General features: G+C 44.6%; 1 protein-coding gene across 6 annotated transcripts in view; it reads right to left on the bottom strand.

The window, feature by feature from the left end:
* The window catches only part of gse1b (Gse1 coiled-coil protein b), a 193,534-nt gene that overhangs the window by 17,678 nt on the left and 157,837 nt on the right, over positions 1-18,019 (bottom strand). For 4 of the 6 annotated variants that reach the window (XM_015952909.3, XM_070554962.1, XM_015952910.3 and 1 more), the window contains one exon: positions 5,354-5,551. In XM_015952909.3, the coding sequence (XP_015808395.3) occupies positions 5,354-5,551 (198 nt within the window). Of the gene's footprint in view, positions 1-5,353; positions 5,552-6,455; positions 6,474-7,414; positions 7,549-18,019 lie in introns of those variants that run through there. The other 2 variants (XM_054732152.2, XM_070554963.1) reach the window with 2 other exon arrangements.

The raw sequence follows: 18,019 nt of genomic DNA, 5'->3' as shown, positions 1-18,019 counted from the left end.
TTCCCCTTTCTTTCCTTTTTCTTCTTCCTGCAAGCCTCTTCTCTTGTCAGTACAGGGTGCTGTAAATCACCACCTCTCATAGGAAGTAAAGCATTACGCAGTCAAACTGGGTCACAACCCTCTCAATGGGGCACACACTTTGGTGCTGCAAAAAGGACAAAGAAAGATGAGTGCCCAAGTGTGCAGGTAGCATGATGTTTGTGCATCAAATATTATGCAACCACACACATACATACATATGCATATACACACATGTATATGTGTGTACATATCTGTGTGTGTGTGTGTGTGTGTGTGTGTGGCCAGTTTTGGTGTTTGTTTCCTCTCCAGAACAAAATCAAACCAGACAAAAAAAAGACTCCACAGAACTGCTGTGTCTTCTCTGCTTTGATTTCCATGGCAACATAACCTAACAGACAACATCGAGAGGTGTCAAGACATTGAATCATATTAAAGTCTTCACTCTGATTACTACCATTAACTAATAGCAGGAATCGATAATGGCAGTGAGGTGATGTCTATCTGCAAAATCTGTGTGTGAGTGGTGGCGGGACTGGCAAGAGAGACTAAATGAAAAAAAAAAAAGATAATGAAGTGCGGTGAGACACGAAAATGAAAAATGATAAGAGATGAGTGATTGGAAATAAAAAAGACTGCAAAAGAGGAGTGAGGTGAGAGGGAAGCGCACATAAGGAGTGCAGATGGGTGAGTGGTGGATGGGGTTGGGGTGGGGGCAGTCATATCTTGTCTGCACAATGGCAATTAGTGGCCTAATCCCTCCACCCCCCTCGCCCCCTACCCTTACCTCGGAGAGCCATTACTCTCCCCTACAAGACTAGGCCAATCAATAGCAGCCCACTCAGCCTGGGGAATGGAGCTACACTTAATACAGCTCCAGTGTCACATCCTATTCACTCATTACACACACACCTCCACCCCCACCTAACACACACACACACACACACACACACACACACACACACACACACACACACACACACACACACACACACACACACACACACACACACACACACACACACACACACACACACACACACACACACACACACACACACACACACACACACACACACCATGCATACACAAGGGTAGAGGAACAAGTAAAGCAGGAGGGGGAATGGAATGAGGTGATGGCGGTGGGATGATGACAGTGATTCACAACTGCTAAGCAACAGTAACCCCCCCCCCCCCCCACACACACACACACACACACACACACCCCAACGCCTGCTCTTCTTCATGGAGGCAGAGCAGACCACAGAAGAGGCAGGGCAGACTAAATAATTAAGAGCAGGAAAAGCAGCAGGTGAGGGTAGGATGGAAACAAAGGAGACAAGAGCCATCCTACTGCTTGAAGAATCTGTGTTCACTTCTAAGCCTTCTTCTTTGATGGGGATGCTGAGAACAAATAAAAAAAGAGCATAAAAATAAGACAAGCATGGATTATCTCTATTGTTCCCACCTCCTTATTTGCCTCCACCACTCCACACACCCACCACCTCTTCATATTCCATTCTTCACTTTCCTTCTGTACATCAAATGTAGCAACATCTCAGCCCAGACCTCCTCTTTGGACTGAATCTGGAGAAAACCAGGATTTCACAGACCTCTTTCAGTTACCAAGCCTCAATCTCTAGTTTAGGATTCTCTCTTGTTTACTTTCCTCTGATTATCAGTGTGAAGAGAAATCATCCATGCAGGGCTTGTGACTGGCACCAGCCTAGTTTCATCTCTGCCATGTGTGCATCCCTTCCCACCAACAGAGGAGATGGCCACACAAGCTGGAGCTAAAAGAGGAAGAACGAAGCACAAGCGTTCATCCCCAGGGTCTAAAATAGGTTCATCAGCTCTCAACCTGCACTTCATTAGCAGCACTGATTTCCACTTCTGTGACGTGTTGGGGTGTGTGGTGGTATGATGGGGTCGGGGGGCTGCTTGGAAGAAAGAGAGGGAGAGAGGAGGTGGAGGCAGAAAGAAAGTGCAACAAAATAGATAAAAGGGAGAACCGTGTCTCGGTACTGAGCTGTGATGATTAATGCGAACCTCCGTCCTCCATCGCCTCCTCTATTATCAGTCCCTTTTCTCACGGACTGCCTCCACACTTGACTGCTCAACCTGATCCACGTGTACAAACAACACACACCTAAACCAACCGGCAGCAGCAATAAACAAGCCAGCTAATATGTGGTCAGAGGCGATGGCCAAGTGACTGCTCAGACAACACCGCTTACTTAAAGCACAGACCTAGAGGAAAAGAGCCAGAAATGATGCCTGAGATGTTCAGCGGGGCCTTTTATACTTACACACACACACACACACACACACACACACACACACACACACACACACACACACACACACTTTAGTGTTGCCTTGCCCCACCCAGTCCTCTCCCCCCATCATCACCTCTGTCTAAACAGCCGAGCATCCCGCCAGGATGAGGCTGCTCTCCTCCCACCTCGCCAACACACCCAACTCACCCCACCTCTCCTCCTCCCTCCCAGCATGCATTACAACAACATCAGCACTTAATTAAACAGTCCATTTCACACCTGGTGCGCATGGCAGTGCCCAGCCAGCCCTGCATCCATATGCCACCCCACTAGCACAAGCCTCAACACGTGCACTCTTAAAACACAAACACAGAGATGTACACCAGCGCTGCACACACCTGCTACCACAGTCTTGGACATGCACTGACAACACAACACAAAGCCTGTAATCTGCATCACTGAGCTGGGGGGAGGGGAGAGGCACATGCATGCACACACACATACACACAAGCACACACCCACAGAGTGTGTGTTGCTGTGCCAGCGGGAGAAAGGAAGACAGTACAAGATGGCGGATGGAAATAAGAGGAGCAGTCCTGTGTGTCTTCTGCTGACTCTTCGAAGTGTGACGCTAAAATTCCTGATCAGACTTGTGAAAGGTTGCTGCAAACAAAAACACAGAGGGGAGGTAAAGAAAATGAGCTTGTTTATGACCGTTTTAGGGACAGTAACAGCCTAAAGGGTTCTGCCTTTGAGAAACACACAAAAACACACACACACACACACACAAGCACGCACGCACCAAGCACAGTGAGGCGGCGCGAGCTCCAGGCAGGCTCCAGATGGAGGGGTCAGAGACACACTGCCCCACTGTCTCAGCATGCTTTGGGCTCCCAGAAACAAGGGAAGCCTCCGGCCACACACATACACTCCAACACACCCACACACATTTCTGGTTTTCACTAATCTACCAATTACTTCCTATCCCTCTTTCATCTAGTCAGCTCAGTTGTTTCCATCCGTCCTGAACATTTTTACTCTCCCTCCTTTCGTTCTCTCTCCATGCAGCGTACTACGGTTGGAAACGGTTATTCTCATTTTGTGAGTGTGTGTCTAAGGAAAGAGAGAGAGAAGAAATGTCTGGGATGATTAAGCCCAAAATCTGCTTAATTAATCAGATATCAGTAGCTTTATTTTTTGGCAGTGTGTGTTTGCTGCAGATGTGAGAGTAAGCTGGATGAGAGTGTCCTTTATGCTGCTCCGATACTCATTATCCATCACCTCCCCTCTTCAGCACAGCACTCAATACACAGAGCTATTCATTATACTCGCCACAGACAAGTGACGATGCATGTGTGTGTGTGTGTGTGTGTGTGTGTGTGTGTGTGTGTACGGGTGTGTGGGTGTGTACATAAACAGTAGCCATACTTGGAGTCTTAAATCAGTTCAGTGGCTGGTGGCGGTGATGCTAGTACTCAACAACTAATTCCTTAAAGCCTTCTAACGTGAGTCACCGCAGCTCATACACACTGCCCCCAAAAGCATAAACCAGAGGTTGAGAAAGAGAAAAGGGAGGTTGAGTCAAAAGGTAATGAAAGGACAGCAGGCTGCAGCTTGCACAAAAATCACAAAGCTTATAACATTGCAAAGACAACTGTTTGTATGTGTGGGGGTGTTTGGGTGTGTATGTTGCCTATAAATATAGGCTATGGAGACAGAAAAATGACTTGAGCTTCAGGGCTTCACGACTCTCTGCCCACCTTGGAAACGATAGACTTTACAAAGGCAGTCACACCTTACTGTATGCCTGACAGCTGACTCACACACACACACATCTCCACCTCCTTTAACCAGTTAATATAGGCCCCAGAGATAACAAAGGAATTTCACTTTTATTTAAAAAAAGGAGCTAGGAGCTTTATCAGGCAGGATCTGCTTGTTATCTGTATTTCCCAACGTTTGTTTTGGTTAACCTGCACACAGTTATTTTCAACTTGCTTGAAAATAAATCAGAAAATATAAGACTTACAAACGAGTCACGCAAAAGAACCGGGAGGAACGTTTTTTGATTATGAAAAGATGATTCGGCGATACAATTAAAATGCAAAAGTGGAATCTTAAGGAGAATATTTCAGTTTGACAGAGCAAAAGTGTGAAAGCCAGGAAGCAATAGGGCCGAGATCTCGAGCAGCAGAGTGAGAAGAGGACTGGGAAGGAGTCGAGAGTCGTTGGATCTGACTGATCTCCCAATGAAGGTAATAAATCATCTGCAGCATTCTGGGTCTCACACTCCAGTCGGCCGGAGAGCCACATGTCCATGGACAGCAAATAAAGAGGGAAGCATCTGATTTAGGAGCCAAAACACAAAGGCGGGGAGAGTGGAGAAGCTGGGCCTCTCTGGTGCCAAGGCACAGAGACCAGGAACCAGGAAACACCTACAATAAAAAACTATTTATGACTTCTTTGGTGTTTTTTTGCATTAGGCAAAAATATGAGACAATAATGAAGGAGCCAGAAATTCCCTACTCTATTTACAACAACATGTTTCTAAAGGGACAAGTCCACCAAGTCTTCAGTCACAGAGCTAAAGGATAGAGCTCTAAGATGAAAGCCTTAATGCATTTCACTAGGAAAGAGTTATGAAGGACAGAAAACCAAAAAGGCAAAGTAAGCACCATGACAAGCGCAGCCAAATGTACAGACTTGCACAAAGTGCATTACATGGCTAGAATGGCTCATATCAGCATCTCATGGGACAACAACAAATGCAAAAATCTGTGGATTTCCCTTTGATGATGTAATAATTACATACACAACTTTGATTGATAATAAGTGTACAAATAAAACAACATCCAGACAAACGGCCTACAGCAGTCATTTGATTTGACACAAATAAGTGTCAAAGTTTCATAATTATGACAGAAAAAGATCTTGCACATTGAAGGAAGTCATTTAAAAGCAATCAACTTCTGATATTCGCTAGACTGGAGAAAAAAATATGTCTGCCACAAATTTAGTGCGCACGCTTGCAAACTTTTAGCAAGTTGTAGCTTTACCTCGGGGTTCTTCAGCTTGTTTTGCCAGTTTACGGAGGGCTGCAGCAAATCCAGAGTGGGCCGACTGCGCAGCTGGGCTTCCATTTGCTACGATGGAGCCGTTAAGAGGCGACGGGGTGAGGGGGCTGACTGTCGCCGTGGTACGTGTCGCTGTGGAGATCATTCCTAATGATGGTGACTTTGGCTCATGGCTCATGCCTAAAAAATGGACAAACAAGGAGGAGTACAGCAATTATTACCAATCATGAAGCCAAATGACATCAAAGGTGAAGCAAAACACTTGCACAGCAAAGATTTTCACTTGCACAAACGAACACAAATGTGCTTATTTAAGAATAAAATAAGCAAAGAACAATGCAAACAAGCAAGTGGCTTGAGGTACTTGGCTGCTTCCCTTGACATTGTGCCAGTTGGGGAAGAGAGCGGTGGTGGGTTTTGGTTGGTGACAGCTGGGGAGGATGGGGATTGGCAGTTGTATGTTTTAGGGTCAGGGGTGAAAGGTTAAGAGGGCAGGTCACTCTTCCTTTGCTCAAATTACATTAGAAACATACATGTCTACTGGAGATCCATCGTCTCGTTACATACAATAGATAGCAAGCATTACCGAGTTGATTTTTTAAAAACTCAGTTTCAGCTAGTTTTAGTGCTAACGCGCCGCATGCTTGGTATGGGCAACTCTGACAAAGTAACGACATTAGCCTTGACCAATACCCAATGTAAATATATCTGGTATTCAATCTGCTGAAATAGTCTAACTCTTAATGTCCAATAAAGATATAACCCTCTCTCTTATAAAAAAAAAAAGCTAAATAATTTGAGGTAACTTACATTACATACCTCATTTGCACAAAATATGACAACTTCTTCAGTTAACGTTAGGCCAGTTGTGCAAAGCAAACAAAAATACTTAAAAACTATATTCTGGATCGGTCATATTTTGACATTTTGATTGAAGAGAAGGAGCTGAAGAGTTAGATGTATAATATGTGCATGGTATGTAAAAGTTACTGTGTCATCAAAGGTGTCAAATCTGATGCCGATAACACTTTTAATACTAATACCGGCCGATAATAATATTGGGTAAAATATCGAACATCCCTACCTTCTAACTAGGTATTTTATACATTTTTTTGGTTTATGTTGTCAAAAAAGTGTCAATAAAATGTCTTGAACAGCAAAATAAAAGATGCAAGGGGGGTTCTTAGTTTTAAAACCTAAACTCTTTAGAGGAGTTCAGCGGAAAGTGTAGAAGCAGCAAGGAGGGCTGAGATGGCTGTCCATTTCCTTCCTCTGTGTGTGTGTGTGTGTGTGTGTGTGTGTGTGTGTGTGTGTGTGTGTGTGTGTGTGTGTGTGTGTGCGTGCGTGCGTGCGTGCGTGCGTGTGTGTCGTAAAGTGAACCATGCTGACAGGCCCTCTGTCAGTGGAATCCCTAAATACCAGAGTGGAGTCTGATAGCTCAAGCAAAACACACACACACACACACACACACACACACACACACACACACACACACACACACACACACACACACACACACACACACACACACACACACACACGGTGGGAAGCGAGGCATGAGATAGTGAATAGCATTCCTAACACCTCTCGAGCTGTCCTGCCCATAACCTCCCAGTTACCCGTTGGACTCTGAATGAACCCAGCAAACAATTAATAATGGAGTCAACAATGACTACTTGATGCACAACAAACACAGCCCCACTAACAGACCAGCAAGGAGGTAAAACGCACACACACGTACATCACTACAGTCCAAAAACCTGACGTTGCCAAGACAATAGCGTACCGCTTCTTTTAAGAGGAAGTCCTTTAAAATCGAACAAACTAGTAGAAATCTACTGAGAACTTTTTAGGAAACTTGCTGCCTAAAGGCTCATCACACTGCGTATTAACACTGAAACCACACACATAAACCTACATACAGACAAAGATATGCGAGTAACAGGAAAGGGAGAGGTAGACAGACAAATAGACACATGGAGAGGTCTGGCAGCGGTTCACGAATCCCTCTCACAGATCAAAAGGTTGGCCGAAGCGTCTTACAGCACAAAGAAGTGGAGCCGACTGGATCCCCCAAGGCTGCATCTTCACATCGAGCCAATCCCGGCACACACAGACAGCGACCAACAGAACACACATCATCTTCCTGCACGGCTTTTCTTCCATGCTCAATCTTCTCTTAGCCATCCACCCTCGCCCTCCCTGCCTTCCTGTCTCTCTTGCAGACCGTTTAGAGCTTATCTAACAAAGCAACACACCACACAAGCCGCCTATCTCTCCCCTCCTTGCTCAAGCGCTCTCCCCAAGTGAGAAAACAGAAATTCTTAGGCTAGCAGCTGCTGCGATGTCACATGACCTCATCCACACGTTCACTCCCATCTCCCTCCCTCCCTCCCTCCTTCTCCCCTCAACCTATAATTCCTCAGCCATTTGTAGATAACAGACACATGCATGCCTGTCCTGCCAAGGCAAACTGGGGGAGGGGGAGTGGAGGGTGCTCAGTCGGTCACCACATCTGACCCCATTGCTGGAGAGTGTCACAGAGTGTGTGTGTGTGTGCACACGTGTGTGTGTGTGTGTGTGTGTAAGCGAGCAGGTAGACAACTTCTCTATTTGAGACAGAAGAGAGAAGAGAAAGAGGACATGTCATGGCCTGTGACAAACTTGAGAGCTTCAGAATGGAAACCCGTTGAAATATGACTTTTTCTCTTTTACCAACTATAGATTTATGACTGCCAAGTTAAATTCAAGTAACAATGGTGCAACTCTACAACACACAAGTAAGGGATTTCTCCATCTCTAAAATCAACATCTATCAATAACCACAAACAAGGAAGTCCTTCACAAACCGTAGACGTGCATTCCGACTGACACGGTGCACGTGGACGCATGCTACAGTTACACTTGAGCCTTCTCCACCCTGATAACCACTCCTTGTAAGTGGCCAGGGGGTGGAGGGTTCAGGAAAAGGGTGAAAGCATGGGTTAGACTTCCCCTCTGCAGGTCGTGCTGCTTTTGCAAGGGTGTGAATGACTTGTTTCTTTAGTCATTTCCTCCTTCCGTCATTTGCTACTTTTCTCAGAAGAGAGAAAAAGCAAAGGGTAAGCCACATGGGCAAGCACTATGGACCAAGTTTTGCAAAAGCACTACTGAGGTCAGAGCAGTGTCGAAGTCTCCAGTGGAGATGCTTCTATTCTCCCGTTTCTTAAACACAACTAAGATCCAGCTGTGTTTAGGGAGCACTGTGTAGCTTGTTTGCAGCCATTTGTAGGTTTCCTTAAGAAGTCACGACCCTATATATCATCAGTGAGGGTGCTAACATGGTTAGCACCATGCTAACTCAACCTCGCTTTGACTCAATGAGGGTTTCTCAGTTTAGGATTAGCTGCTGTCACCTACATTGTTATATTCTGTCAAATCTCTTCTAAAGAATTTAAAGTGGTTAAAAATCACTGGGAATATTATGGGTGACAAAGTCAACAGTTGCATTTGTCTTAAATTAGTTATAGAATAAATGCAATTTCCCAAAGATTCAAACTATTTACCCAATGGGATAAATTCTGATAAATAAAGAAATTTGATTTGCTCTTGATTATTATTGTAATCTGATTAAATCTAGGATGAAAATGCTTTTTGAATTTCCAGATAACCCAGCTCATTTTTACATCTCAACACAATCTATTTCCAAACATGTTCACAGAATTTTCCATAGCCTATCCAGTAGATGGCGCTGGCTTACAGTTAATTAAAGAGTCGTGTCGGTTAACTGCATGTGTCACAGCCCTTTAATCCACCGATCCACAGGAGCAAACACAGATTAAAACGACACTGTTGTGGATCAGGAAGAACACAAAGGCTGCATCCACGGCCACGGCTAAGAGCCTTAATGTAAAGCTCTGGTAGGATCTGAATAAATCAGATGTTTAGAGTTGAAGCACAAATATAACATTTTAAGTGAGGGTTAATCAGGTGTCTGAGACACACAGAGCTTCCTGATGCAATTAACTCCACGAGAGCAGTCACGCCCTAAGGGAAAACAAAGCAAAGCCCTGGAAAAGGAAGGTAAATTACAACAAACAACATGTAAATAAGATCCACCCAAACACACACACATGAACAGATTGATTGCTAAATGGTATAAACACACAATTTTTTCTCTCTCTCTCTCTCTCTCTCTCTCTCTCTCTCTCTCTCTCTCTCTCTCTCTCTCTCTCTCTCTCTCTCTCTCTCTCTCTCTCTCTCTCTCTCTCTCTCTCTCTCTCTCTCTCTCTCTCTCTCTCTCTCTCTCTCTCTCTCTCTCTCTCTCTCTCTCTCTCTCTCTCTCTCTCTCTCTCTCTCTCTCTCTCTCTCTCTCTCTCTCTCTCTCTCTCTCTCTCTCTCTCTCTCTCTCTCTCTCTCTCTCTCTCTCTCTCTCTCTCTCTCTCTCTCTCTCTCTCTCTCTCTCTCTCTCTCTCTCTCTCTCTCACACACACTCACACACTCACACACTCACACACTCACACACTCACACACAATCCTCTTGGCTCCTGTGTGCCCTGGCCAGTGGAGAGATAATGCAGTGGCAGCTCTAGCAAGTGGTTAATCTTTAGCCAGGAAGGGATTTGCCTATCAGCTTGTTAAAACTAGCTCTGCCGCTGGCCCATCTACCTGATCCAGCCACCAAGATGACAAGAAAAAGTCTAAAGCAGCACAGACAGCACAGCTACTGTGTCCTTACACACACATGCACTTGCACGCATTTTATATCTTACAGGGGCTTGTAGAAAAAAAAATCACACTATAGCATGTCGCTGCTTAAGAACAAGGCCAAACAGACACGCGTGTGCCCTCAGATGAGCAATAAAATGGCTTAGCAATGAACAATTTAGTTCTGTGAATACTTCTGCAGGTTTGTTATGATCCACTCCCACGTCCCTGTAATTACTTTCCTCCAACACTAACTGTGATCAATGGTTTCTGATCATCTTTCCTAGAGCTATGACTGCCAATACAAAACAAACACACTTCTAATCATTTTCAAAGTTTAAGAAAATGCTATGAGAAAAAAGTAGGACAGAAAAAGGGCTGTAATAATAAAACTGGCTGAGTAGCTCTCAGGAACAGTCATTCACTATCATTTCTTATACTAGCCACCATTAAATGATTGAACTAATTTTCCTGTCAGATGGTAAATCCCTAATAACTCAGGACTATGGGCTTTGATCACCTATCATGCTGCATTCTCAAAGACTGTGCAAAAAATCCTCAACTATTGGCTGATAGCAGTGCCACAAAAGTTCTAAACGTGTGAATATATCGCCTGTTGTAATTTGTAATTTGATGAATATCAGTTTGAAAAGTATTACTTATCACCCAACCTTACTTGAAGTTACCTAGGTCAGACTGAAAAAGTAAACCTCTTCAATTTTTCTTTGCTTCTCCATTTAAAAGCCATTACTTAGATGCTGGTAACCACTAAGACAGTGGGGTCAAAATCTGGTCCTTGAGGGGAACTTTCCTGTATGCTTTAGATCAGTGACTCCTAAATTCCCTTCCCCGAGGGCCAGTATCCAGCATGTTTTACAGTGTCCCCTGCTTCAACACACCTGACAATAATCAACAGGTGATTAGAAAGCTTCTGCAGCGCTCTCTGATCTGCTGATCAGGTGAATCAATTGTGTTGAATTAGGGAAACAATAAAACCTGCTGGATACTAGGGGCTGCATGACTTAATCTTTTTAAAAGTCGACAGTCAAGTAATGAAAATCTAGTCGACTTTGACTAGTCGTTGGCGTCATACACCTGAAGCTGCTAAAACTGACGACGGGTGACCAAGCGTTTTTGTTTCTCCCGACGCACGTCAGGAGACGACGGTCTGACACAGCGCGTTGCTTTTTGACGCCCACGGTAAAACGGATATTTTACCGAATTGTGACCTTTAGCCTCTTGCTATTTAACCATCCCCTCGCTGGAGTTTTTGACAATTAAAACTGCACCCACATTTTCTAAGTTAAACACATCTCTTTTAACAATGGCAGTTTCTGCATCTTTACTGTTCCCCTGCTTCAGCCCTCTCCCCCCTCCCCCCCCTGCACAGCGGCCGCAAACTCACTGATGCACCTGCAGCCTCTCAGAGTTAAGCAGTGCTCGCTGCAGAACCACAAAGGCGGAGCTGAACCAGAAGGTGGAGCTACATCAGAGTCAGCCCCGCCCATTCCATCAGAAGCAGTCCATTTCCTTCCAGTTGTCAGACTTGAAAGCATTCTGGACCAAAGAGGGTGTTATAGCTACTATCATCTAAAATGCAAGATTGAGGACGGAGTTGAGAGGGTAAATGAAAAGTTTTGGCCTCATTCACGCATTTTCCTCCCATCTCAGCTTCAATTTGGTCTCCTCCCCCTGAAGCGGGTCTGGTCTTGGTTCTCAAATCTGGATATTCTGTGAATTTTCTGACAAATTATTTCTGAAATGACTTCAACTGAGACACGGCCGGAAAAACCATACATCCCATCTACAAAGACACACTGGATGGCACAATTACATGTGACGCCACTTGCGTGTAATCAGATGTAGCGGTGAAGTGGTTATGGAGTCAGAGTGGCATGCAGTTTTGTGCAGGTTCGCCTCCCAGTAGCAGCATTAACTTTTTTCTTCCTTTCTAGCTACACTTGCCAGTACTATGTTTACAACACTTGCCAGTACTATGTTTACAACCATTTATTGGTACACCGTTTCAAATATAATGACTAATGTGTTTGTTTTTTTATTTATTTGTTTATTTGGCCAGTGTGAGTCCATTTGTGAGCAGAGTTTCAACTAAAATGCTGTTTAGGAACGACCAAATTCAAATAACTTTTAGAGACATAAATATTTAGCAGAAACATTACAACTAAAATATAAACAAATTAAATGTTTCAGCTGGCTAAATAGATTGCTGCCGACCCCACCGAGAGTCGAACCAGCATCAGCTGAGGGGAAAGCAAAACTTAAGTCAGACAATCATGCCACTGGACTACCAGAGCCCACGCAACAATAAGCCTGAAATGCTGTTGTAGGCCGCTTTTGTTGGAGCAGCTGTGGACAGATATTTGCTAAAAGAAACCTTTTCGTTTCGGATATATTCAGGCTTTGTCATGTAGCAAGTTATATTTATCTTGTTTAATTGGAGCATAGAATATAGCACTAACAATTGTAAACTACTAACAGCCGTAATTCATGTGGGTCAGGTTAGTTTGTGAAAAAGTTAAAAAACAAAAATAGAAGAAGTCAGTGGGCTAGGCCGAGTTTGCGTGAATGGACAGGGTTGACTCTGGTGCAGCTCCGCCTTTGTAGTTCTGCAGTGAGCACCCTCTCCTCAGAGTTGCTGCTCTAAACATTAAAATAATTATTTCATTTTCCGTTCCTCACCTTCAATGGTGTCTGTTTGTTGCAACCACCGGGTACAAAAACTAACTTGCTTTTATTTGATTATTTTTTTGTCCTGTCTCTGTCAAAACACAGAGTTTTGACAGGCATCACCTGTCAAAACAGGTGATGCGCTCTGCTCCACAGCAGCGAAACTCATCAGGCACAAATAAAAGACAGAAAACATAAAAGGAAATGAGCCAACATAAACAATTGCATGTTAAAATTTGTTTTTGAGGTGGGGACACCTAATTTGATAATGTTACTGTGGCCGTGCTCAGGATGCAGATGTCTGGAGCGCGTCAAAGATCAGAGCTTTGCATGCGCAAGCTGGTTAAGGTTAGGATGGTCAAATGTCCGTTTTACCGCGGCCGTCGGATACCGACGCTCTGGCACAGCGCGTTGCCTCCTGACGCGCAGGGGCTCATCACCTGCTGTCTTTTCCGAGGACTGCATCTTGTCGGTCATTATCACGTGACAGCGACTAATCTATGAAAGCCATAAAAAGTCACTACAGAGCAGTGAAGTTGACTGATCGACTTGCCGACTAGTTGATACAACCCCTGCTGGATACCTGCCAATGGAGAAAGGAGTTGGGATCACTGTTTTAGATGTTTCCCTGCTCAGATAATTTGATTAATTTAAATCCAGTGTGAGTGTAAGGACAGGGTGTGTTCTGCAGAAGCTTGTTAAACATTTTAATAAGTTTCTGTAGAACATGGAAAATGGTGATTCACCACTTAATCAGCTTTGTTAGCGAGGCAAAATGACTAACACATGCAGGACTAGGACCTTCAAGCTTTTAGCTGATTCTGATGTGCTTCAAATAACTATATTGCAAACAGAATACCTTTAAAAAATATTTTAAATAACTTAATAGAGATTATGATTCTGAAGTAAATGTGTCCAATTGAAAGTCATCACCAGTGTGAATTTACTTTTAGTTATGTTGAGTCCAAGGACATGTCCTTTTGTTGTTGCTTGGTAATGGCTTTTAGAAAATCAGTGGGAAATGCTAAAAATATGATGTGAACCACAGAAAATTTGAAAAAGCACAACAATCAGTTTCATCAAGCTATTCAAATTCTCCTAGAAATAAACAATGATGCTAACAACTGTCCACAATGACAGAAATCATCTGAAGACACACACACACAATATCAAGGTGCTGAGCAGGATAAACCTGCTCTGGTAGTTCCAGCTTTGTTTGACTTTGGAGATGAGATGTCACAGCAGCCTACCCTCAGGCACTATTCAACGGATGTGTGTGTGTGTGTGTGTGTGTGTGTGTGTGTGTGTGTGTGTGTGTGTGTGTGTGTGTGTGTGTGTGTGTGTGTGTGTGTGTGTGTGTGTGTGTGTGTGTGTGTGTGTGTGTGTGTGTGTGTGTGTGTGTACCTTTGAGCGCCATCTCTTTTACCACACACCAAAGACAAAACCCTAATATCAGAGAAATCCTGAAACAGGAGGGCTGTGGTTGCAGAGCAGGAATATCAAAGGTGACAACTCCACTGGAGAATAAGGGAAGATAAAAAAAACAGACCCAGAGAGATGGTGGTGATGTGTGGAAAACAAAAGATCAATTAAAACAACAAAAGACAGAAAAATTGTATACTTTTCATTTAACAGCAGGCCCCACATTATGGAGGTAAAGCAGAGCAGGAATCCCTCCAACCTGGCTCTCTGTCCTGGACACATCTACAAAAAATTATCTCCAATGTGATGACTAGCCTTCTTGTCTCCTAGAACACGTGTCAGACACAAGGCCTGCGGGCCAGATGTGGCCCGCCACATCATTTTATGTGGCCCGCAAGAGATTCAAATGTCTTGAAATAAGTCCATGCTGCTTCAAAGTGCACAGTGACTATAAACTACATTTCCCATAATGCAAGGCGATTATATTCCCAGTGCAGTGACTCGCCACAAGGTTGCAGTGTATCCACTTATGTGTTTAATTAATGCAACAAGTGAAAATAACGGTCCACACATCATCCCAAAATGTCCAGGAAGAGAAAGATTGATGCAGAAGGAAAAGGTTTCAACAGACGGAACATGTTGATGCTTCAAGAAGAAAAAACAGTATGTCTTTACAGTCACTAGCGTCTACGCTAGCATCAGCGTCTGCAGCGTTACCTCCTCTGCCTCAGACAAACTGAAAACACTCCTCTTACTCAGTGCCACGTTTACTCAGCAGTTAGCCGACTTTGAAACCCAGAAATGGATTTTAACAACTCCGTAATCTGTTTGCTTGCTGACATAGAAAGCGCACCAACCAACTTCCAGACCGAGATGATTTAACTCCAGTTTAGCGACACGCTCAAGTCACTAGAGCCCCCTTCAGACAGGCCATGAAAAACGGAAATATTCCGGAATCTGTCCGTAAGACCTTTCTGTCTGAATACAAACATCCGGATAACGTGTTCCGGAATTTATCCGGACGAAGCCCCTAGTAACAGGTCCGGACTTGTTACGGACAGGGTGGCTGCTTCAGACTGGTGAGGTAAAGTTCTGGACAAGAGGGAGGGGGAGGAGGAGGGGACCGGGGGACGCTGTGCGCACCTATATAGCCCGCTGCTGTAGCATGCGGCGAACCACGGCAGCTCGCCTCCTACGGTACCGTCTAGACGCGCGACGGAGCGCTTCACACCGCTTCAGTGATTCCTTTAACCATTGAGCTTCATCATCCAGGTCTCTTATGCGTCTTCGTGTGCGCAGAATTATGCTTAAGCGCCTCGTGATTTTTATCTTGAGAGGCGCTATAGAAATGATATTTTCTTCTTCTTCTTCTTAACATAAGTCCGATTCCCCCCACCCCCACCCCCCCCACCCCCCCGCCGCTGTCAGACATCTGGAACTTTACCCTGCTGTGAACGCAGCCGAAAGGACAAGTTCCGGTACAAAACTGGTGTGTCTGAAAACACAGTTCCGGTTAAAAACCGGATTGAATTGTCCGCAAATGTTCCAGAATGTCTATCTGAAAAGGGCTTAGGACTCTGTGGCTGCTGCAGCTTTTATCCCCCTCCCCAACATAACTGTGTGGTCCAGATGCTCTCCATGTCCACTAGCACAAACCTGTATGAGCAACTGATGAACTCGTTCCTCAGCTCAGAGCCCAACCCCACAGATGCAGGTCTGGCTGGAACAGGTGAGCATCACAGGAAATCAGAGTGGTGACAACTGGGATTGAATTATTTTGGTTTAATTAACCTTTTCTGCTCCAAAGCATGAAAGTTATTTAATAACTACTTTCTGCTTAAGTATTTACCACCCGGCGAGAAAATTTAGCGCCACTGGCGCTTTAAAAGTCCACCCCTGTATTACGTGATATATTGCATTTTCATTTAAGAGAATTACTAGTTTTTATTCATGTTGTTGGCTGGTGAAAAAAGTTTTCACCTACTTTAAAACAGGACAGATTACAGATAGAAGAATAGAAATAGAAATAAAATAGAAAATCTCTTTATTGTCCCTCAGTGGGGAAAGCTTGGTGTCACAGCAGCAATAACATTCATTATAGGAGCAACAAAGGAGAGTAAAAAATAAAGAATAAACAAGAAAACATAAAACAGAAACACTTAAAAGATTCAAAAGATTACAAAAATAAGAAATGCTGAATATATGCAGATTTTAAGGAATAAAATATTTCAACTAAATTGAGACATAAGTAATGAATACTACTGATGTGAGCTTAAATGTAAATAGACTTGCTCGTGTGTAATTTGGTTATTCCACATTCAGTGTTACAGCAAAAATGAGTTTGTTTCCAAATGAAAAGGTTCAACCATTCATATCTGTGTAGATAAAGGAAAATGTGCACATTTACCGTCACTTTTTTAAAAATATGTTTGGCCCACGACTTCGGCCCAGTTCTTCATTTTGGCCCAGTGTGAATTAGAGTTCGACACCCCTGTCCTAGTGTGTGGACTTGACTGACACGCTCAATTGGGCCATTCCCATCTGTACCGGGTCGGCCCAGGCTGGGTAGCGTAGGTTGTTTACATATCTGGGTGGCCTGGTATTTTTCCGGGCCAACCAAGGCTCATTCTCAGGCCTCTTCTCGAGAGGGTCTGCTTCAGGCCGACCAGGGCCAACACACCCACTGCTGACAGCAAATTCACACCTTCCATTAGAGCAAGCCTCTGATTGGTGGGTAGAATCAGCCCACCTGGGCTTAAGGCAAGGATGGTGGAATCAACCGGGCCAGGCTGGGGCCGACCGGGGCTACCCGGCCCGGGCCGACCCGGTACAGATGGGAATGGCCCATATGAGTGTGTGTGGACATCTTATCCATATCCGCTGATCACCCGGCTTGAAACAAAAACAGATTTCTAAAGAGCCCCCCACCACCTTCTTTTAATTCTCCAACACAAACCCAAATTCAGAGAAACGCAGCGTCTTGAGGGCAGGCACGAGCTGAGGTGACTTTCTCTCCACTCCTCCACCTTGCATCTGACTAACCCACCCCAACAGTGCCATTTCCTCTGTTGTTAATTACAGATCAGCTGTGGCATTGCTCGCTGGGGTTGTGGTTGTGTGCATACGTGTATGTGTGCGTGTCCGCGTGTGTGTGCATGCGTGTCATCTGGGAAGTGTGTAGTTGTGTTCTCTTCGAGACACCAGCGTGGGCGTATGACAGAACAGTCTGGTTACGCTTCACGACACTGCTTAGAGTGCAAACCCACACATAAAGAGGCACACATTCAGCCACACAAACACACATAAGAGTCTCCTGTCTTTGTCTCTGGCTCTTTGTGGTCCATGGCCCTGAAGTCAAGCTGCTGCCTGCACAGCTGTGCCATCATGGTCTCTAACTATCTGAGAGGGGGACACAGGCCTCACACTTCCCCCGCTGAGCAGCTCAGTCTGAGCCCAGCTGTTTGATTTGGAAAAGCAGGCAGGGATTCAGCGCTTACTCACCGCCAGCATCACCACCATCACCATGTCCTGTTGAATCTCTCTCTCAAAAAAATAATAAATAAATAAACAAATCTACCTCATCTGCTACAGAGGGAGGGCCACTGATGGCAGTGGGGCTCCCTCCATAACAGATGCTACAGATCATGCACATGTGAACTCATCAAAAAAAGATCTGCCACCGAGCTTATCGTGGTTTCTGCACCTGTGCCACCGTTTTCCCTCCCTGACTACACGTTACGCCACATAAACGTTGCACACACACACTCCCCACATGTCACACAGACCTGGCTAAACTGCACTGTTCTGCACTGCAATTCTCACAGAGCCATGGGACCCTACTGCATGAAACAC

The sequence above is a fragment of the Nothobranchius furzeri genome, chromosome 9 (assembly GCF_043380555.1).
Source record: "Nothobranchius furzeri strain GRZ-AD chromosome 9, NfurGRZ-RIMD1, whole genome shotgun sequence".
Taxonomy (NCBI): domain Eukaryota; kingdom Metazoa; phylum Chordata; class Actinopteri; order Cyprinodontiformes; family Nothobranchiidae; genus Nothobranchius; species Nothobranchius furzeri.
The sequence above is the reverse complement of the archived record's forward strand: the minus strand, read 5'-3'. Positions and strand labels throughout refer to the sequence as shown.